The sequence below is a fragment of the Suncus etruscus genome, chromosome 3 (assembly GCF_024139225.1).
Source record: "Suncus etruscus isolate mSunEtr1 chromosome 3, mSunEtr1.pri.cur, whole genome shotgun sequence".
Lineage (NCBI taxonomy): Eukaryota > Metazoa > Chordata > Mammalia > Eulipotyphla > Soricidae > Suncus > Suncus etruscus.
Window position 1 is genome coordinate 114,321,310 of NC_064850.1, and position 22,458 is coordinate 114,343,767.

Genomic DNA, 22,458 nt, shown 5'->3' on the forward strand with positions numbered 1-22,458 from the left:
CACATGCGATATATAACTACTCTGACCCCTATACTATCTCTCTGGCCCCCATCTAGACCATCTCTTTTAGGGAAAGTAAGCTAATTTAAAAGTCAAAGTCTTTCTAAATAGGCTTTCTAGAAAGCCTGTCTAGAGTACAGGCCAGTGGGGGAGGGGGGGAGAGGACACTTGGGATATTGGTAATGGAAAAAAATAAAAAAATAAAAGATAAGGCCTCCCAATGCTTACCACAGGCTGTGTTCTTTACTCTGACTGTATAGAAAGAGGAGGTACAGTAAATGCACCTCATATACACCTCAACTTAGGCCCTTTGCCTGGTCTGTATTGTGAATTGGGGGCCAAATAAATAAATAAATAAATGACAATAAAAGTCAAAGTCTTCATTCCTGAGTGTCCTTTTGCTTTCCCATCTATGATCATTCTACTGCTCTAGGTACTTTCCTGTCCAGATGTCTGTCCACAAGACTCGAAGGACAGGAGACAAAGGCAAACAAGCTGGGAGTCACTGAACAGTTACCCAGTAAAGTGAACTTGGGTGATTAATTTCCCGTGCAAGTTGCTAATAAAAAGCTGAAAACAAAGTCCCTTCCTGCCCCCAAAGCCCTAAATCAATAAATGCAACCAGTTAATTACAACTAGCCACAATTAACACTGAGCTCTAGACAATTACTCACATACATTGAGCACTTCCAAAATGCCAATGTTTCAAGCACTCTCCTCTCCTTCCAAAGCATCTGAAGAGGCAGGCGCAAACTCTGCACACCTGAGACTTGGGATTTACATCCACAGAAACAAACAAAAGGGGGAGTGTGGGGGTTTCACCTCTATTATATACAATTAAAGTCAAGACCCAGATCATTTATGGAACAAACTCACTCTAATGTTGGAGTTCAGGATGCAAAACTGCTTTAAATTCCTCTGAAATCTACACTCCCTGGTGAGTCTAAGAGCACAATGAGTCTGGACTGAGTCTTGAATCTAACAAGCTTAATTCCAGAATCCAAAGGGAACATGGCAAAACAAAAAGGGACACTGGCAAAACAGATGGACTATTTGACCATATTCATTCCATCCCACCACTCATTGGGAGGCTTATTATACCCAACTAATAAAACCTCTCTATTGAGACCATAGTTCTTGCTTGGTTTCCATGTTTCCATTTTCTATTTGCATTTCTGCAGATTCCATGGCACTGCATCGACCTCAGGCTGGGACTAGACTGTGGGTCTGCCCATATGTATCTCACACCACTTAAGATAACAACAGCCACAAGAGCCAGAAAGCCCAGTGACAGGCCCAGGATGCTCTGGGAACAGCTGTTCTTCCTTCCCTTCACTCTGCACATAACTGGCTCCAGGTGACAAATGCCAACTCCTGAGGGTGTCTTCCCAACCTCAAAGAGCAGAAATTCTCCTCTGCTTGCTAGAGACACCCCACGATCCCAGAAGTGTTCTGGAAACAGAAAAGTCCTCAAGCCAAGTTCGGGGAAGTTTCTCAAAGTCCTCAAAATTCTGCCTTTCAGTCACATCTCACCTGCAGCTCCTGCCAACCAACCCAGGACTTCACACCTTGCACTAGACAAAGTGACAGGGAAAACTTTGTCTAGTCCTAGAAACTACAGTGAAGGTTCCAAATGGAATGTTGGATTACTGGTTATCAGTATTCATACTCCACCCTAGGGTATGATCTGGTATGGAATCACATGATCACTCCCTATTTGGTAATCCTTCTTCACCCTAAAGTGTGGCCTAGTTTTTGGGAATAAAAACCCAGGTTTCAGGAAGGCAAGGGCTGATTCTTCAGTTTTCCTCCACTAAGCTGCTTTCCTTCTTAAGAGCTGAAGGCTTGTGTGGTAAGATTCCTGGCATGAGGGGCCGGGCGGTGGCACTAAAGGTAAGGTGTCTGCCTTGCCAGCACTAGCCTAGGACGGATCGCGGTTCGATCCCCGGTGTCCCATATGGTCCCCCAAGCCAGGAGCGACTTCTGAGTGCATAGCCAGGAGTAACCCCTGAGCGTCAAACGGGTGTGGCCCAAAAACCAAAAAAAAAAAAAAAAAAAAAAAGATTCCTGGCATGAGTGTTCCAAAACTGAATCCATTCTTGCACCCTTTCACTGTGTGGATTATTTCCTGTATTGACGTTTGCTTCCAGACCCACATCTCACCCAGATCCTAGTTTTGGGAGTCTGGGAATCCACTTATAATGGAAGACTTTTTCAGAGCTGTTTCATAAACAAGCATGGTAGACAAGTTTAGTTTTAGATGACCTTTTTTTTTTTGAAAGTTATGCAAAAGATGTTTCTAAGGAAAAGGAGTCAAATTCTAGTTGCATATTACACAATGCACCTGAAAAGCTAAGTGCTTTGTAGTTCCAGAAAAAAAAAAAAAAACAACTCTATCTTTTCCTCTTCGGCAAGGGGAGTTAGTCATTGAACTAATAACTATAACTATACTATAACTATAATACTTTCCAAGCACTAGGTTCCTAAGAGTCTTATCACATGTAACAAGATGTGTATTTCTCTGTCCCAAAACAGTGCCTGTAATTCAAGGAAAAAAAAAATGTTGGCTCGAGATATAATACAGGAGTCAAGCCCTTCTCTTGTTTCCTGCCAATCCTCATCTGAAACCTTGGCACCACACAGGGTCTCCGAGCATTGTCAGGGGTGACTCCTGAGCACCACGCGCTGTGGTCCAAAATCCTCCTCAAAATATATGCTAACAATTCAGTAAGACATGAAAACCTAGGGCCAGAGAGATAGCACAGTGGTAAGGCGTTTGCCTTACACGCAGAAAAACGGTGGTTCAAATCCCGGCATTCCATATGGTCCCCCGAGCAATTTCTGAGCATAGAGCCAGGAGTAACCCCTGAGCACTGCCGGGTGTGACCCAAAAAAAAAAAAAAAAAAAGACATAAAAACCCATACAACAGCTGTTCCTTGAAAGTACACTGAGAAGCATAAATGCTCCCTATAATATTCAATCAGTAGGAACACGTAATACAGCCATGGTGGCATTTTCAACGAATTTTGAAATACTGGAGCAAAAAGCACCACCTTCCTGAATATTTATAGCAGGTGAGCACTAACAGCTGAGTGTTCTTTGGAGCACCAGAGAGAGGCCTACAGTGATAGTACAGTGGAAAGGGTACTTGCCTTGTACACGGCAAACCTGAGTTTGAACCTAACACCCCGTATGGTCCCCCCACTCCCCATCAGAAATGATCTATGAGTGCTCTCTTAGGACAAAAAAAAGGAAGAAATGCCTCACCCCAAATAAAGGCAAATGAGAAATGAGAAAACTCCCTCCTTCATTCTTTCATGTACATGGGGGGATGAGAATATTTTTCTCCAACACAAACATACACACAATTGCATTATGTTTTTTTTCATGGGGTTAGGTTGGGTAATTTTTAGTGCAACAGAACACAATACCCATGTGCTATATCTCCAACCCCAGGTGAATGAGTCTGAATCAGAGTCACACATGAAATAATCCAACCAAGCTGAGGGTGAAAAATGTATAGTATGGAAGTCTTCTCCCTCACATGGAGAGTAAGCTGCCTACCAGAACTGCCATTTTTATTGAGTGCAAACTATGACGGTCAAGTTCAAAGCACAATCATCAAAAGTCATTCTTTGGAGCCAGAGACATAGTCCAGGTGGTAAGGAGCTTGCCTTGCATGCAGCCAACCCAGGTTTGAATCCCCAGCACCACATATACTCCCCCCCACCCCCAGCAAAGCCAAGAGTAATCCTTGAGCACAGAGCCAGGAATGCCCCACAAAAACCACCAACATCCCCATTCCCCACCACAGTATTCTTCAGTTTTCTACTCAATGCCTCTGAACATGCTGGTCCATGAAGGGCACCAGGGTTATCCATGCTCTTCTCTGATTCCCTCTCCTCTGTTCCAGGCTCCTGGCAGAGTCATCTACCTAGACTCTTTGGGGCTCAGTGGAACCTTCTGGCTATTCCTGACCAATCACCGTACAAATAAAAGTCCATTCAAGACTGAGCATTCACTCGCTACTTGGATCCTCAAGAGCAGTTTTCCCCTAGCCAAGTGCTAATACAGAAAAGCAACCAAGAGCCCTATCAGGCCAGGACAGGTGAAAGGCAAATGCCACCCATGAGAACTAGAACGAGGTATTGGGCTGCGTGTTTCTTAAGCCCCCAACATTTGCAGGAACACAAGCTTTCTCAATCCTGGCTAATTACAGTAAAAATTATTGTTGTTGGTCAGAGCGATAGCACAGAGGTAGGGCATTTGCCTTGTACACAGCTGACCCAGGAAGGATCTAGGGTTCAATGCCCAGCATCCCATATGGTCTCTTAAGCCAGGAGTTATTTCTGAGCATAAAGCCAGGAGTAAACTCTGAGCGTTACTGGGTGTGTCCCCCCAAAAAATTGTTGTTAGTGCTATTATTCAGCATCAAAAATCAGTAGCTTTGATGACTGATTTAGAAGAAATCCTTGAATGCTGTGTTCCTTAAAGGAACTTTCTGATTTAGAATTAAAGCTTCAGAAATTGAACACAGCTCTCTACCATTCTTAATAACATCATCCAACAGCTGACACTTAACTATTTTTAGTCTGTTACTCTACTTAAATTAAAAGGCACCAATCATTAGAAGCCCTTTCACAACAAAAAAATTTTTAACAAAAACATTTTTAACTTGCTTTTTTTTTTGCTTCATTAATGAGAATATTTTTAATAGGAAAAAATTAGAATGGAAAAAATAAAAGCTTTTTACCTTAATATGTGTAGCCTCATTACACTGTTTAAAAAAACATCTAAGAGCCAAAGTACAGTGGTGGGGCATTTGCTTTGTGTATGGCTGACCTGGTTTCAATCCCTGGCACTATATACAGTCCCCCTGAGCACTGCCAGGAGTCAATCCTGAGCATAGAAATAGGAGTCAGTCCTGAGCCTGCAGGTGTGGCTCCAAAACAAACATACAACAACCAAAAAACCCAAGAGGGGTCAAATGGATAATATAGGGGCTAAGGCACTTGCCATACTCGGCAAGCAGTGACAGTCAATCACAGATACCATAATATCCCCTGAGCACTGCTGGGTACAGCCTTAGAGGCACCCTAGTACCCGAAGGATGCTGAGGGAGACCCTATACTGTAGGCCCAAATTACTTCATATCCTCAAGGTCTTGCACTAAAATGTGGGCCTGGTTTGACTGAGAACATTCAGGACACTGAGATAAAAACCCCCAAAAATATGCAAGGATGTATCTATTTATAATTCCATATAATCATTCTGTTCAAAAGCCATGAGAATGCCCAGCCCCACCAGGAATCAGTCACCTGGCTTTTCTCCTGGTCACAGGGCAGAAAGGATAAATCACACTCATAAGGTAACTGTATCATTCAGTCTCACTAAGAGATTCAAGGGAAAAAGAAAATACAAATGATGATGTCAAAGATATGAAAACGGTAGCATTTCTTCCTCTAAATTCTATAAATTTCTGCAGCGTAAAGTAAATTAAGAACTCTGCCGGTCCAACTTCATGGTTGGTTAAAATGAATGAAAACCGATCAGAGCCTAAATTGTCTCTGAAGAGAGTAAGAGATGAAAAGGTTCTCTGCAGCCTGGATTTTTATTATCTTTGTGAGCAACTCTTTTATTATAATCCCCAAATCATAAAACAGCTCATATCCATCTGCTACCCGCCAGTCTCATTTCACAGGTGGCCGTCCTGGCTTTGGAACAAAGATTTGTGCAGACAGAAAGCATGTGTACAATGCTTGGGCCCACTAACCCATCCAAAGTCGGACTAGGACATACAATGCAAGAGAGTAAATTAAATATTCAGTTCATCCATAATTCACTTGTTCTCTAGACAAAGGAAAATTTGACCTTCAAAAGACAGAACTTTGCAATGCTTAACACTGGGTTTCTCCAAAGGTGGTTAGAACAGCAAAAAAGTAACAAGGGTATATCATCTTTTCTTAGAAAAAAAATAAAGAAAAGGCCTTTGTTGTCTTAGTTGAAGGAGGAGTTAATTTTCCTTGAAGTTAAAACAAAAACAACCCAAATACTTATCAATAGGCACACAAGTAACAGTATCTTCACAAATCAAGGAAATGCATTAATACCCAACAAGATAAATCTCAAAATCATTTTGCTAAAAAAAAAATACAATTCTAGGCATTGAGTGTTATTCCATTTTTATAATATGCTTTAGCAAAATAATAAAATAAGCTGGGTGGTTTCCAGGGGCCAGTGAGAGAATATGGCTTGACTGCAAAGGGGAACAATGGAATTGAAAGAAGTGGGTTTAGAACTCTTCCCTGATTACAGTGGTGATTATAAAACCATTCCTATTTGTCAAACTACAACAATTTGGATGTTAAGTCAATGAAGATACTTAGTTCATGGAGGCCAAAAAGGCAACAGAATATGGAGCTCCTTTAACTAAGTAAGAACAGAAATTGGTGTCTGGTGGTGACCCAATACAAATGCCAAGTTGATTTAACAATCACTTTAGGTTTCAGTCCAGGGGAGAAAAATAGTAAGTAAAAGAGGAAAATTCCACTCTTTCATTGTAGAAGAAAAAAGTGAATCTCTGGCACCATCTACGCCTTATTTTACATTCCTTCAATTTAATTCTACAACACTTGGGCATGACATAAGTGTGTGAAATGGCTCTTAGTTTACATACCTATAAGCCTTTCATGAATAAAATGATTCAATCATGTTACCTCGTGTTTCAACAGCACTTATGCATTTTCTGAGAATTGTGAATCCCATCTTATCCAACTGTGCACCTGAAAGAATTATAAAATATTAAGGGCATAGAGCTTAAGTTTTCCTCCCTTAAAACATAAACACTTAACTATTTAAATTCAATCTAATTCACTCTTTTTTAAAAAGTCACTGGTAAAATTCTGCCAAAAGAATTAATCCAAAAAAAAAAAAGAATTAACCCCAATTCTCAAACTTTTCCAAAAGAACAGGAGAGGGACCAAGTCAAACTTATTTAAAAGAAGAGCATTATTCTGACAGAAAAGCCAGAGGAAGTTACAAAAGAAAATACCATGGTTTCTAATAAACTTAGAGGTAAAAATGCTAAAAAATAAATGACCAAATTCAACAAAATATTAAAAGACGGTCCAACTGAGATATATTCCAGAGATGCAAGGACATCCCACACCTAATTATGTTGTTGTGGTGGTTGTTGTTGTTTGTTTTGGGGACACACTGGCAGTAATCAGGGGTTACTCCCGGCTCTGGATTCAGAAATATCTCCTGGCAGGCTTGGAGGACACCAAATGGGATGCCAGGATTCAAACCCACGTCTGCCTTGAGTTGGCCTAAAATAACCACTGTGCTATCTCTCTGGCTCTCATACCTAATTATTAATCACCATATGTATGCATTAACAAAACAGAGATTTGACACAGAGGAGAGGACAATAGCTTGCATAAAGTCAGCTCTGGGCCAACCACCCAAGATGTGGCCTGGAGACTCCCACAAGCATCAGAAGGTTGGCCTGGGCAAACCAGGTACCACAGGGCCAAAGCGGAGTCAAATACTCAGTGGGTTGGGCATTTCATGGAGGACGCCCAAGGCTTCCTAAGTACTGCATGGAAGATTCAAAAGGAAAAATTATTGCAGTTGGGATGGCCTTTCTTGTGTAAGACCCTGGGCTTCATCCCAGGACATCACAAATCCAACGATCAGCTGAAAAGATAGAGAACATAGGAAAAAATTCAACAAGCATTTGATGTTACAAGAAAAAAAGAAAAACCTCAACAATCCAGAGGGAAGAGTTTGGAAGAGATGTCAGCATCACAAAGGTCCTACAGGATCAGCAATAGCAAATTCATTCTTAAGGGCCAGCATCCCATGTGGACTCCTGATCACCGCCAGAATTGATCCCTAAGCACAGAGCCAGGAGTAACCACTGAACACTACTGGATGTGGCCCCAAACAACAAAAACAGCAAAGAAAATCATTGTCAGGGCTGGAGGGATAGTTCAGCAGGTAGGGCATTTTGCTTTGCACATGCAGCTGATCTGGGTTTGATCTATATGGGTTTGATCAAGCCATGGTCCCCCAAGCACTCCCAGGAGTGATTTCTGAGTGCAGAGTCAGGAGTAACCCCTGAGCACCACCTAGTATGGCCAAAAATCAAAAATTAAAAAAAAAAAATATATATATATATAATTTATTTAAAAAATTTTCAGTCAGCATGTCCGAAAGTGGGCAATTTCATAGCCTGGGAGGTCTAGAAGGATCAAAACGGCCAGAAAGGGGGCCAAAGCAATGGCGCAAGCAGTAAGGCATCTGCCTTGTGTGTGCTAGCCTAGGACAAACCACGGTTTGATCCCTCGGCGTCCCATATGGTCGTCTCCCCCAAGCCAGGAGCGATTTCTGAGCACATAGCCAGGAGTAGTAACCTCTGAGCGTCACCAGGTGTGACCCCCCCCCCAAAAAAAATCCAGAAATCCTCAGGTTCATTGGGGAGGGTGAGGGGTGCTTTCTCTCAGGGAACTTAAAGAAGATGCTTCTGGGGACACCGAAAATACGGCAGTAAGCCAAACTGAGTCTAGGAACTTGAGGACTAAATAGTAAGTCTTCCCTTGAAGATCAAAACACAGAACAAGGACACCACCTTACCACCTTAACATAAACCTTTACCCAATACTATACTTTCTTGGGCAGGAGAGAGATAAAAGCATACAAATTGGAAAAGAAGGAGAAACACTTCCAATATTTCTGGCATTTAGAAAATTTAAAACCTGTCCAAATAATGCAAATCATTTCAAATTGCCAGATAATGGACCAGGGCTTCAGGGCACAGCTGGCAAACAGGAGACCTGGTGTTGATCAACTGAGCACTGCCAGGAGCAAGCCCTGAGCACTGATCCCAGAGTAGCCACTGAGGACCACCAAGTGAGGACCCCATCTACCACCACCAACAAAAAAAATATACAAAAGTCAATAAAAAATCATCTATTCCACTTCTATACACTAATATAAAAATGAAAAAAAAATCCCATTGACAATTGCATAAACTACCTAGAAACAACTTTTTAAGCTGAAGATCAATTATTTCCTGTCTAATGAGAATTTTGTCATAAATAGGAGCACATATGAAATATTTGGACAGAAAATGAATAAATCATCAGTGTATCATCAAAACATTATTACACTTTCAACAGCAGAGAAAAAAGATACAAATCTTCCAGAGAAAGCTATCTAGAAATCATTAACATATATTTTGTGAAATTTCTAACAATAATTCAGGATTTGTTTTTCAGTTATATTTATGGGTAAACGTTCTTAAATTACTGCAGTTGGAGAAGTAACACAAGTTTTTCCATAACTGAAGAAAAACTTTTAAACATGCTTTAAAAATACTATTTAGGCATTGTGTTTAAGGATTTCATATTATATATATACAATGCTTAGAACATTTAAAATACTTTATTATTTTCACAAGGAATTTAAAACAGATGATCTGTGTAATAGGAAAGATCCACTTTGAAAATACAGTATTTTTCAAATATAGATGCCTATGCTTAGGCTGGAATATATGCATCTTATAAAAAAAGATAATTCTTTTTTTTTGGTTTTTGGTTTTTGGGCCATACCCGGCATTGTTCAGGGGTTACTCCTGGCTGTCTGCTCAGAAAAAGCTCCTGGCAGGCACGGGGGACCATATGGGACACCAGGATTCGAACCAACCACCTTTGGTCCTGATTGGCTGCTTGCAAGGCAAACGCCGCTGTGCTATCTCTCCGGGCCCAGAAGATAATTCTTATTTCAAAAATGGAATCAGGGAAGGAATGCTGTAGCCGCATTTACAACTAGCAAATAATCATTGTAACTCTTGGCACTCAGAGGACACAGTCATGGCTATAAACTAAGGAGGTTTTGTGCTAAGCAAAGAGAACAGGGAAAAACTGAATGGTGGTTTACTGTTTAAGGTTCTATAATTCACGGTATTTAAAAAAAAAAGTGTTTCTTGCTGCTTAGCAAAAACACTGTTCCCCAAAAAACATGCTTTCATCTTATTTTTCTCTACACAAAAATAATACAAAGGCAAGAGAAAAGGGAGAGGAGGGATAGAAAAACAAAGAGAAGAGGAGGCAACAGGAAGGTGGGAAGGAAAGGGGGTGGGAAGAAGGAATGGTGAAAAGGGGTGAAAAGTCATGAGGGAAAACTGACGAATCCCGAGCAGATGCACTGCTCGAGAAAGGTGCACTTACTTCCTTCGGGCCTCGGGAGGATGGCTCTGGGGTACAGCTGGTGAAAGGAGAAAACAAGACAGTATTGTTAGCACATCCACGGAGCCAGTCCAGAAACATTTCGCAATCTGCCAATAAACACACTTAGAGATGGTAGGTGACGCCCCATGAGGGGCTCCAACACCTCAAGGAACTGAGAAAAGGGAGGAAAAGAACACAGAGGGCCAGAGACCTCGGGAACCTCAGTTGGTTTATGGGTATTCCAAATCGCAGCATAGGCCAAGAATGGCACAGAGGCCAAGAATGGCACAGAAGTTGCTTCAGATCCCCAAAAGGGGGTGAACGAAGAGCCTTTGGTCCCCACTGTATCACACACAGCACTTACTGAAGGCTCAGTTCACCCTGGGGTGCCCAGGAAGGGTATGTCCCAGCAGGACCTCTCCCTGCACTGCATGTACCCATAGCAATAATTACTGTCGACACTCAAGGTCTGCATGTCCAACCAAACCGAGCACTATTCCTGGAGATGCCCAATGGCAAGAAACAGCAAGTGCTGAGCCAGCATCATGGTGCTCGAGAGAATTCTGGCCCAAAAGGCAATAAATGACTAGAAAGTCCTAGAGGTGCCAGCAGACTCCATCTCAAGCCATGTACCAGAGACCAAATGCTCACCTCACTTCAGCAGTGGCCAGCTGTGTGGCACTCAGAACTGCCCCTCATGGTCAGGGCTGTTCAGCCTTCCTCCCATGTGACCGCCTCCCTTCCTTTCCAGGCCTCCCTTATCTACCAGATGGGCTGTGACCTTTAAAGTAATGCCACTTCACTCCCTTAGAGTATCCTGGGGAAGCCCAAAGGGCCAGGAGTCCCCAGCTGAGATTTCCTTTTGGAATGAACACCCAGGTGCACCTCCCCAGCTGGAATCCCACACAACTGGCCACAAGGTCCTTATCAGGATCAGCACCCGTGTTAGCCAAAATATTCCAGAGCCCTTGGCCTATTTCCTACACTCTGTTCTGCCTCCATGTTTCCTATCCTTTCCCATTTTTCAACCAGGCTCTCATTTCCTTTCATTATTATTTTTCTTTTTTGGATTTGGGGCCACATTGGCTGTGCTCAGGGCTTAATCCTGGCTCTGTGCTGAGGGGTAAACATTTCACAACCCGCCAATAAACACACTCAGAGATGTGGGTGATGCCCCATGAAATGCCTAGCAGGTTCTAGGAACCATATAGAATGCCAGGGACAGAATTATGTTCAGCCGTGTGCTAGGCAAGCACCTGCCACCTGCTGTACTATCACTCCAGCCCCTCATTATAACTTTTCTTATCCCAGGCTGAAAGGTTAATGTTTCCCAGAAAAGGGCCCCTGGCTCCTACATGGGCCATTTATTAGAATCACAAAATCGAGGTGATCCTTGTCTGTTGTGTATGTCAACATTTTAATGGGATTATGATGTTACTGACCCTACCCTGATCAGTGATTGTGCCCTACCCTAGGGTGTGACCTGGCATCCTGCCCCCACCCTAGGGTGGTACCTGATTCTGCTTCCACCATTGGGTGGTATCTAATCCCACCATTGGGTGGTACCTGATTCTGGGGGATAAAAACAAGGGTCTGTGGAAGGCGAAGGGCTTTTGGCTGGAACAAATGCTGAGGCGTTGGGCTTCAGTCTTGTCCTCCGGATAAAGCTAATATTTCCACAAGCCTGACTGTCTGCGAGCTGTTTACCCGCTGCTTCACCTCAGGACCGGCGGCTGAACAGGGTGGCAGACACGTGCTCCGAGCTGGAAGGGAAAGACCTCACCCTCCATCCCTCCATCAGTCAACCCCATCAAGGGCTGATTTGCAACACTTGTCTATCTCTGCTGTGATTCATATTTCTCTCACAGGGGGTTACGGAGATCCCTCAGCCAGGCCTGTGAAACTACCCACAGGTGGCCACTGACTACTCAACCAAGCCACATCATTACAGCATCACTTGCAGCTGGCATCTTCACTGCTCTCACTGGCAGTCCCAGGCCATCAGGCCCAGGCAACTGGGTTCACTCTCTTCATCATCCAAACCCCACCAGGAAAGGACTGAAGACACTATGAGTCCTGGTGACTTTTCCTCCAGCACTGGAGCCAGTGGGACACTCAAAGAAATCAGGGACCTGAGCAACAGGACACCAGGTAAGGTGCTTGCACACAGCTGACCCAGATTGGATCTTGACATCCCATCTAGTAACCCGAGCACCACCAGGAGTGATTCCTGAGTGCAGAGCCAGGAGTAACCCCTGAGCACCACCAGGTGTGGCCTCCAAAAAAGAAGTCAAACAAAACTGCTGATCGAGGCCTCTGCCATGAGGCTCATTTGCTACAACTCAAGTTCTGAGATAATATATATTATTAAGAAGAAAGTGAAGGCCAGTGACAAAAGGGACAATAAGGACAACAGCACAAAGCCCACAGCAATGACCCCCAACAGGCTCAAGGATATGAAATAAAGCTCCCAACAACCCAGTTACTCTTACTGCTTCTTTTCCACCCAGCGCCTCCAGCCACTGCTTCCTCTCCTCTTCCGAGAATGCCTGCATGGTCAAGGACACACCGGGCCTGGAAACATGAAAAGGAAAGAGCTGTTAGGTTTACAACCATGTCTCCCCAGCCAGCCTGACCCTTGCTCCTCCAAATGATTGGGACCCAAGAAGTAAATCAATATTGTTTTTGTAATTTGTTTTGTTTTGTGGTTTTGGGGGTCACACCTGGTGGTGCTCAGGGGTTATTCCTGGGTCTGTGGCTCAAGAATCAGGCTTGGGGAACCATATAAAATGCCTGGGATCAAACCAGGGCCAGCTGTGTGCAAGGCAAATGCCCTCCCTGCTGTGAATTTTGTAAATTTTTAATTGTGAAAAATATACATAACATATACTATTAAAATAGTATATGCCATGTTTTCTGGCAGTGCTGCAAGTGGGGGACCACCACTGGGTAGGACTTGACCTGGGTGTGCAAATCTGAGGCCCATTACCTCCCAGGTCCCCAAGCAGCAGCACTTCCTTCCCCTCCCTCTTGAGGATCTCAGTTCTGTACCCCAGGCCGAGGATCTCTCAGCCCCACACACCCTATTCCTTTCCCTGTGCGTCTCTACCCCAGAGAGGGAGCTGCCGCTGTTGTCTGATCTGTTTGCAGGGGACCCATTCACCTGCTCCAGCCATTCTCCCACTCGGAACTGCTATGGCAATTGCTTTCTACCCAAGGAACCGACCACAGTTTAACAATTGTTACAGACACTTGGGCTAGAGCAATAGTACAGTGAGCAAGCCTTGCATCTGCCCAACCACCCAAACTCAATCCCTAGCATCCATAAAGTCCCCTGAGCCCACCAAGAGTGACCCACGAGTGAAGAACCAGGAGTAACCCCTGAGCACCGCTGGGTGTGACTCCCCCAGAGAACAACATAAACAAATCCCAATATCCCAAGAATAATGGGTGGATGGTCTGCTCTCACCCCAAGAGGCTGTTCTGTGGCCAGAAGGAGAACCCACTTTGGGTTTCCCCTTAGGCCTTCTACTGCTTATTATGAGAATATTACAAGAATAATATTATGAGAATAAATTATGGGAATAGTAATATGGGAATATTATGAGACTAATGTTTACCCAAAGGGAGGGCTGTGATTTGGCTCAGTCCATATCACACCTGCAGAAGACAGCGGCGTCAGATATGACAAATGTCAGTTCTAGAGTGATTGGAACCCAAGGGGGGAAAGTGTTGACTGATGCTGAGTTTAAAGAATTATGAGGGGAGAGGAAAAAATGTTATGGGAAAAAAATTATAGCTCCTGAGTGTGGAAGGGGCCAGAGGCCAACTATCCAGCAGCCAAGTCTGAATAGAAACCTGAATAGAAACCCCACATGGCATCCACCCACAAGCATCACTCTGAGCCTTGCCCAGAGCACCAATGACTCAGGCTGGGAGCCGCCACCGAGCTCCTGGTGACACCAAGAGCCACAAAAAGGCCAGAGAGACGTGGCACCAACAGAGAAAGAATTATATTTCTGCTCCTTCTGTGACAAATAATAACACGGAACGCAAAACAATGGGGTGTTTGAGAATTAATTCATGACAGACATATTCCCCAGCAGCAATTCCTGCAGCCCTTCCTCACAGGTTACATAAGTCTGGGGGTAAAGCAACTAGTCCAGACGACAGTGCAGGAGTTCTGGGGCCAGAGCAGACTTCTCCGCACTCACATCAGTATCAGGAAGGAAATGTAGCTGGCCTGGGTTTGCACCAGTTCCTTTTTTCCACTAAATGCATTTTATTAAGGCACAGTGGTTTACAGTGATTCATACAATTTCACATATGAACTATGCAGCTCCACATCTTTTTTTTTTTTTTTTTTTTTTTTTTTTGGTTTTTGGGCCACACCCGGTGACGCTCAGGGGTTACTCCTGGCTATGCGCTCAGAAGTCGCTCCTGGCTTGGAGGACCATATGGGATGCCGGGGGATCGAACCGCGGTCCGTCCTAGGCTAGCGCAGGTAAGGCAGGCACCTTACCTTTAGCGCCACCGCCCGGCCCCAACAGCTCCACATCTTTTACCTAAGTGCTCATCACCAACTCTACTAGGAAATCATGAAGCAAAATGACACTTCAGGGAGTAAGAGACATATTTTGTTTTTTGTTTTGGGGGCCAACCTAGCTGTGTCAAGATTCACATCTAACAGTTTCAGGGAAGTTTCTCTGGTGCCAGGATTTAACCTGGGTCAGTCACATGCAAATCAAGTGTCCTGCCCACTCTACTGTCACTGCAGCAGTAAAGACACATCTCAAATTTCAGTACTGAAAGCAATGCATCATTAAATATACTGACCACTTGGAGTTTTGAGTCTTAGATTTTCATAAGGAAATACAGAATTGTTTGTTTTCTTTAGAGGCCATGAACAGCAGGGTTCAGGACTTACTTCTGGCTTGCATGGAGACTCAAGAATTCCTAATGGTGGTGCTCGAGGACCATATGGGATGCTAGGGATTAAAACCCAGGCTGGCTGTGTATTAGGCAAGTGCCCAACCCGCTGTACTATAGCTCCAGCCTATACATATATAGTGTTTCTTTGGGTATTTGTTTTTTGGGTTAGTTTTTCGTTTTGGGGCCATACCCAACAGTGCTCAGGGTTACTCCTGGCTGTGCTCATGGGTCCATGTTGATCAAACCTCAGGAGCCAGTAACTGAACTTGGGTCGGCCACATGCTAGGCAAAAATCCCATCCACTGTACTATAGCTCCAGCCCCAGTATATAAGTTTTGTTTGTTTGCTTGCTTGTTTTGTTTTGGGGCAATGTCTGAAGGCACTCAGGGGTTATTCCTTCCTGGCTCTGTGCTCAGAAATCACTCCTGACAGGCTCAGAAGAACAGAAATAGAAAACAGGTCCGTCCCAGGTTGACCGCATGCAAGACAAATGACCTACTGCTGTGCTATGTCTCGGACCCTATATATGTATTTTTAAAGACGATTAAGTATTAGATCTATCCTGACCCACATAGAGTCAAAGAAGTCGGTCTCAGTAGACTGCATCAGCCACTTCTCTATTAGTGCTCTCCCCACTGAGTCCAATCAATGTATGTGAAGATGTGTTTCCTTCCATCCTCTAAAAGGGATCAAGTAAGAAAATATACAGAGAACCAAATGGAGAGAGACAGTGAAAAGTTTGGGAGACCCTGGAATAGAGGTAGACTTCTGATCAGATAAGAGGGGAAAGGGAGAGGAATAAACCATAGGAAAAGGAAAACTCCTGGGAAAACCTGGACGCTTCTCTATAAAGGAAAAAACAAACCAGGCCAGCACATTATCAAGTCATGCACTGGAAAGCAAATCACTCTGAAACCCTATAGAAATTATAACATTGCGGGGCCGGGCGGTGGCGCTGGAGATAAGGTGCCTGCCTTGCCTGCGCTAGCCTAGGACGGACCGCGGTTCGATCCCCCGGCGTCCCGTATGGTCCCCCAAGAAGCCAGGAGCAACTTCTGAGCGCATAGCCAGAAGTAACCCCTGAGCGTCACAGGGTGTGGCCCAAAAAAAAACAAAAAAAAAAAAAAGAAATTAGAACATTACAACCTATTTTCATGACAGTTCTTGGGTGGAAGGTTAAACACCAACCTATCAATCACATACTTTTTAGAGATGACACAAGCAATCTGCCTGGATTTTTACTCAGAGTGAAGGCATCACTCTAATAGCTTTTGGGGGAATGGAGAAACCTCTCTCAATGTGGGGATTCCCCTAGGGGCCCTAGGACAACCTAGGAGTATTCAAGATCTCTAGGCCACACCAGGTGGTGCTCAGGGACTTCCAGAGTTGGTCCAAAAATACTATGGATACTTATAAGGCCAATGATTGAAAGGTTGACTACATGCATGGCCTTCATCCCTACAAACATCCCCAGCTCACAGAACTTCATTCTCCTGCCCAACAAGGACAGGCATAAATGTCTCATATGGAAAAAAAGCAAGAACTGATGTGGTTTCCTCTAATAATCCAGGGGCTGAAGAGACAGTACAGAGTCAGGCAGAGAGGCCAGGATGCTTATAACTGCATGGCCAATTCCAGTCCATTTCACAGCATCACATGGTCCCTAAGCATTGGCATCCCCCAGTACAGAAAGAAGGGTAGCCTCCAAGCACAACTGAATATAAGTCCCCAAGAGGATCCAAACCCTTGTTACTCCCAAGACTGCTCTGCCTTCCATGTTTCCCAATTGGAGCAGAAACAAACTCCCTTACCAGTTAAGCCCTCTAAGTTTTCTGCTATGTGTGACCCAACTTGACACATCCTCAGGAAAGCTTTGCTTTACAGTCCACACCCCCATATCAAATGCAAGCACACTCATTCTGGCAGAGTCTAAACTAGTGCCACAATCTTCCAGGTGCTTTTCAACATAAAATTAATAAGCATTCAAAGGCAAAATCTGTCAAGATTAAGTGACACACTTAAAGACAATCAACGTATAAAGAGTCACAGCCTTACAAAAGGATGGACTGGGTCTTCTGTGCAAAGCCTATCAGAAATCCAGTCCTGACACCCACTCAGGGTCTTAAGAAAGCTCTAGAGCCCACAGATCTGCAGAAAATATGAAAGAAAAGATGACTGGCTGTCAGCATCTGTCTGAATCTAGTCTAAGTTTTGACACTTTCACGTGAAGTTCAACTGCATTTAATCGAGGACGAGGCTGGTGAATGCCCACAATAAGAAAACACTGGCTTAGTGCTGAGGTACAAAGCAGCAATAGACGATGTTTCCTAAGCAGTATGACATCAAAATCTCAGACAAGACCCCAATGACTTGCCCAAACCAGGGATCCGGGTCTTAAAAAGTTTTTATCCTAGCAGATAAGAAACTAGAGCTGACTTGTACTCTCTGGCAGTCTACTTAGCCAGGAACCAGGAGAGATAAGAAAAAATCTGATCCTATGAAAACTCCAGAGAACAAGTATAAAATGATACCCAGCTATTAAGCCAAAGCAAAGGCATTTTCCCATCTTTCTCTTTCCTTTAAACCTATCCCTTTGATATTTAAAAGCCCACCTGGATCTCACTCATTTCTAGGTGAGATCATCTGGGTGAAGTTTGTACTGAACATAAAGAAAAGTCGGTTGGTTTCAGACACGGGTCCTCAAACTTTTTAAACAGGGGGCCAGTTCACTGTCCCTCAGACCATTGGAGGGTCTGACTATAGTAAAAACAAAACTTATGAACGAATTCTTATGCACACTGCAAATATCTTATTTTGCAATGAAGAAACAAAACAGATACAAATACAGTATGTGGCCCGAGGGCCATAGTTTGAGGACCACTACCACAGGCAAAAAAGCCACTGACTCCATGACTCTCTCCTGACTGCCTTGGTTTATTAATCTTTTGCAGCTACCTTACCCTACCTGCTTCAGACGCGTTACCTGGGGGTAGAAGTAGAAATACAACATGTGGGAATTAATTCCAGTGTTGGGATTTGTTTTACCAACAAAGCTTTCAGATCCCAGCGTTCGGCATGAGGCCTCAAAGTAATCCCCCCAGGTGGCCACCCAGAGATGAGGGCTAACAGCCAACATGGATTAGGGGTATAAAGAGTCACATGGAGTAGGGGGGTTGAAAAGAGAGAAGCAGATATCTACTGCCCCTCCAGCACTATCTACCAGTGACAAAAAGCCTGAGTATTACTAGCCTGACCTAAAATGAGCAAATCAAGACTATAGAAGTCTACAGTTGAGTAGAAAAGTAGGAGGACTCAAAGACTTCAAAAAAGCTCACCAAAGAGCTTCAGAACAAGACTATCTATCTAATCCTAACCCTAACCCTAAACCAACTATAAACATGTTTGTAATCATGGTGCTTAAATAAAGATATTATTTTTAAGTTCTTTTTAAAAAATACAAGACCATCAACTTCTGCTTGTTAAAAATATACATGTGGTTAGCATGTAAGAGGGATCAATCTAGCTACATGAAAGGTCACATCTCCCTGCATATAATAAAACCCTGTCCTCCCCAAAAAAAATTCCTAGAAATTTAAAATACAAGTTAACAGCTCTCACTGCTCACTGCCAAGACACCTGACACACCAGTGTCAGGCTGCAAGTCTGAGAATCTGAGTGGGAAGAGAAACGGATAGAAAAGATAAATGGGGACCAACAGGAGCAACGCAGAGCCCCGAGGCTGCTCTAGGATGGTAGAGGTGGATGAGACCTAAGGATGGCCTGCAAGAACTGAGGAGCAGAGTGCCACTTCCAGAACTCTGGGGACGAGCTAGGGAGGAGGCCGCAGTGGGAGAAGCGAAAGGCAGCAGCAGCGGCTGTGAAGAGTCCGTGGCCAGTGTCTGGTCAGGATAGAGCAGGGCTGGGAAAGCCAATAGCGATGGCATTGGCAAAAGCTGCCAGCAGGAGCTATGTAGGCCAATTTGGAGGAGGAAAAGGGGAAAGAGAAGTCATTGTCGGGGTCCCTGTGAAAGAAGAGAGGGACAAAGAGGGACAGGAGAGGGGGAGAGGGAATGGAAGAGGGAGAGGGAGGGGGAGGGATGGAGAGAGGGAGGGAGGGAGGGAGAAATTGGCAAGCAGAAAAAGTTGTATGTATGTGTGTGTGTGTACACAACTTTGTGTTTAAATGTAAGTACGTTATTAAGTATGTGTCGGTGACTTAATGCTGTGTAAGTGTGTGTGCGTGTATGTGTAACTATGAGTATGTTATGAGTGCATGTTCATGTTTAAGTATGTGAGTGTATGTGTAAAATGTATTATGATAGTATGTATATAAGTGTGAGTGTGTGAATGTGAGTCTGTGTATATATGTGTATAAGAGATTATTATGTGTGTATTTGAGAGTATGTGTGTGAGACTGTGAGTGTGTGTTGGGGAGTGTTTTTCCTAGAGGGAACCAGGTAAGGAACCCACACTAAGGGTAGCCTGAATTTTCTTCTCATCATGAACACCTCTTCATTATGTTCAGGGCTTATTCTTGACTGTGTGCTCACTAATGATGGGGTTCGGGGGTCCCAAGGATGGAACCAGGATCAGTTGCATAAAAGAAGCCTGTTCACTGTCTCTTCCCAAGAGGAAGCCTTCAATGAGCTGTGGAATAATCCAGAAGGCAGCAGAGAACGTAGGACATCCATGGTCAAGGGTCAGGGACAACAGTGGCGTTGAAGCAGTAACAATGGGCATCACAAGAACCAATACTAGTAACCCAAACCCTAAGAAACTCTTTTCATTAATGAGTTTGCTAAGAAGGCAGGTGGGTTAGAGAAGAAACCTGTTAGATGACACCCTGCTTTTACCCAAAATATAGGCAGTCCCCCAATTTCCTTTTTCCTTCACCTATCCCTTTGATATGTAATAGTCCTGGATCTCACTCAACTTTCTAATGCCCAGTTCAATTTGTACTGGGTTAATAAAGAAAGGTCAGTTTGGCAGGCCCAGAGAGAGAGACCACAAGGTGAAAAGCCAATCAACTCCATGATTTTCTCCTGACTGGCTTGGTTGATTAATTCTTTGTGGCTACCCTATATCAGGCCCAATCACCCAGAGTTGAAATACCATGGATGGGGTGATATCACAGAAACCAACCGTCACAGTGTGTCAGCAGATGACTAGAATAAGTAACTCCAAGGAGAGCAATAGCACAGAAGGGAGGGCACTAGCCTTGCTGCAGTCAACCTGGGTTTGATCCCTGGCATCCCATAGGGTCCTCTAGCACAGCCAAGAGTGATTTCTGAGAGTAGAGCCCACAGTAACCTGATCACCACTGGGTATAGCCCCAAAACAAACACAAAAAAAGAAAGTCCACAGTTACTTGTTAAGAGGCATCACAGATTCAAGTGAGCAAACAGGAGCCAGAATAAAGCGACTGATCCACAGCCCCATGCAGAGAGCAAGCAGAGATTCACGCCAGAGATCACCCTCTGCACAGGCATTTTGGCCAAAAGGACGGTCCAGACCACCCCAACCCTTCTCCCACACCCAACTCACCGATCAGCAGCCTCCACATCAAAACAGAACCTCCTGTCGATGGAGTCCGCCTGCCTCTTGGTGCACTCTCGAAGGAAGAAGGCCTCACCATCGCCCTGCAAAGACACACATTCAGAACGGGGTCTGCCGAGTCCTGCAGTGTGTGTGGGTGTTAAGTGTGTGTAAGTGTGTGTGTGTGTGTGTGTGTGTGTGTGTGAGAGAGAGAGAGAGAGAGAGAGAGAGAGAGAGAGAGAGAGAGAGAGAGAGAAAGGAAGAGAGAGGAAGAGAGAGAGAATGTGATAGGGATGGTGTCCATGTGCAATCCTGTCTTCTCTGCTCTGTCCCATACTGATTCACTCATTTCACCACCACCTAGAATCACTATGGTGGACTCTCCTTTCCTGAAGGTTTTCTAGAACTTGTTTTGATGGTACCAGCCATCGTAGGCTGGCTCTGAAGGGAGGGGAGAGACAGTCCCCACATGCTCCAGCATCTGCGCTACATTCAAAAGGACCAAGGCCTGTATGTTCATTTGTTTACTCTGAATAAAGCAGCCCAGGAGCAACTCTGAAACCTATTAAAAACCTTTTATTTTTACTTTGAAGGTCCATACCTGGAAATGCTCAGGCGTAAGTTACTCCTGGCTCTGCACAAAGGAATCACTCCTGGCAGATTCTAGGGACTGTATGGGATGCCAGAAATTGAACCCAGGTTGGCCACACACGAGGCAAATGACCTCCCCACTGTACTATCACTCCAGACTCTGGGCCTATAAAAACTTTGGATTCCATTTGAATCTGAGAACCAATAACTCAAGCCTCCATAAACTCTGAGAAGGACCTGAAAGCTAGAACTGCTCCAACCACCTGCTGTTTCCTTTCCTTAAGTAAATGTATTTGCTCTTAAATCTTTTTGTTTTGGGAGTATGCCCAGAAGTTACTCAGGACTTATTCCTTTCTGACTCTGTGCTCAGGGATTACTCCTGGTAGGTTCGAGGAACCATCTCAAGTACCAGGGATCAAAACCAAGTCAGTCACTTGCAAAGCCAAGTGCTGTACGCACTTGATCAACCCTCTTAATGTTCTTAAATATATTAAACCATATTGATCATTATTAATCCATCCTCTCTGAGAGCATCAGAAACAGGTGAGGGAACAAGCAATATGGAGCCTCAGTGGAGACACATGAGGAGACAATTCTAGAACATTCGAGCCTTTGAGCAGTATTCAAATGAGGACCTCCAAAAGATAGTATTCAACCTTCAAATAAACTGACATGCAAAATCATTGCCATTCTATCCTAAAACACCTTTTTAACAAGTTGGTGGCTGACATTAGGGAGACTATGAAGCAGACAGGCCCAAGAAGAAACAAATTCAAAGGTCAAATTCAGCCTCCCCTATATAGGCTCCAAGAGGGTGAACCCTGCTTTCTCTCTTTCTCTGGCACCCAGACTCCATTTCCCCATAAGACATAAGCTCGTATCCATCGTGTGGTGTTGGGATGTTTCGGGAAGGAGCAAAGAGATGAAAATGTGAGTGGCCTGTGACTCCATCTTTCCTCACATGGCAAAAACTGTGGCCCATCGGGTGGTGGCGCTGAAGGTAAGGTGCCTGCCTTGCCTGCGCTAGCCTTGGACGGACCGCGGTTCGATCCCCCGGCGTCCCATATGGTCCCCCAAGCCAGGAGCAACTTCTGAGCACATAGCCAGGAGTAACCCCTGAGCGTTACCGGGTGTGGCCCAAAAACCCAAAAAAAAAAAAAACTGTGG

General features: G+C 44.2%; 1 protein-coding gene and 1 non-coding gene across 2 annotated transcripts in view; one reads left to right on the plus strand and one right to left on the minus strand.

The window, feature by feature from the left end:
• Positions 1 to 22,458, minus strand: part of ARHGAP10 (Rho GTPase activating protein 10) — a 212,455-nt gene that overhangs the window by 96,531 nt on the left and 93,466 nt on the right. The window contains exons 10-13 of the mRNA XM_049770194.1: positions 20,710 to 20,804; positions 12,726 to 12,807; positions 10,234 to 10,270; positions 6,718 to 6,783 (exon numbers count right to left, since the gene is read on the minus strand). Coding sequence (XP_049626151.1) covers positions 6,718 to 6,783; positions 10,234 to 10,270; positions 12,726 to 12,807; positions 20,710 to 20,804 — 280 coding nt within the window. The remainder of the gene's footprint in view (positions 1 to 6,717; positions 6,784 to 10,233; positions 10,271 to 12,725; positions 12,808 to 20,709; positions 20,805 to 22,458) is intronic.
• Positions 212 to 344, plus strand: LOC126005114 (small nucleolar RNA SNORA51). The gene has a single exon (XR_007494291.1). It is a non-coding gene; the product is annotated as a small nucleolar RNA SNORA51 (small nucleolar RNA).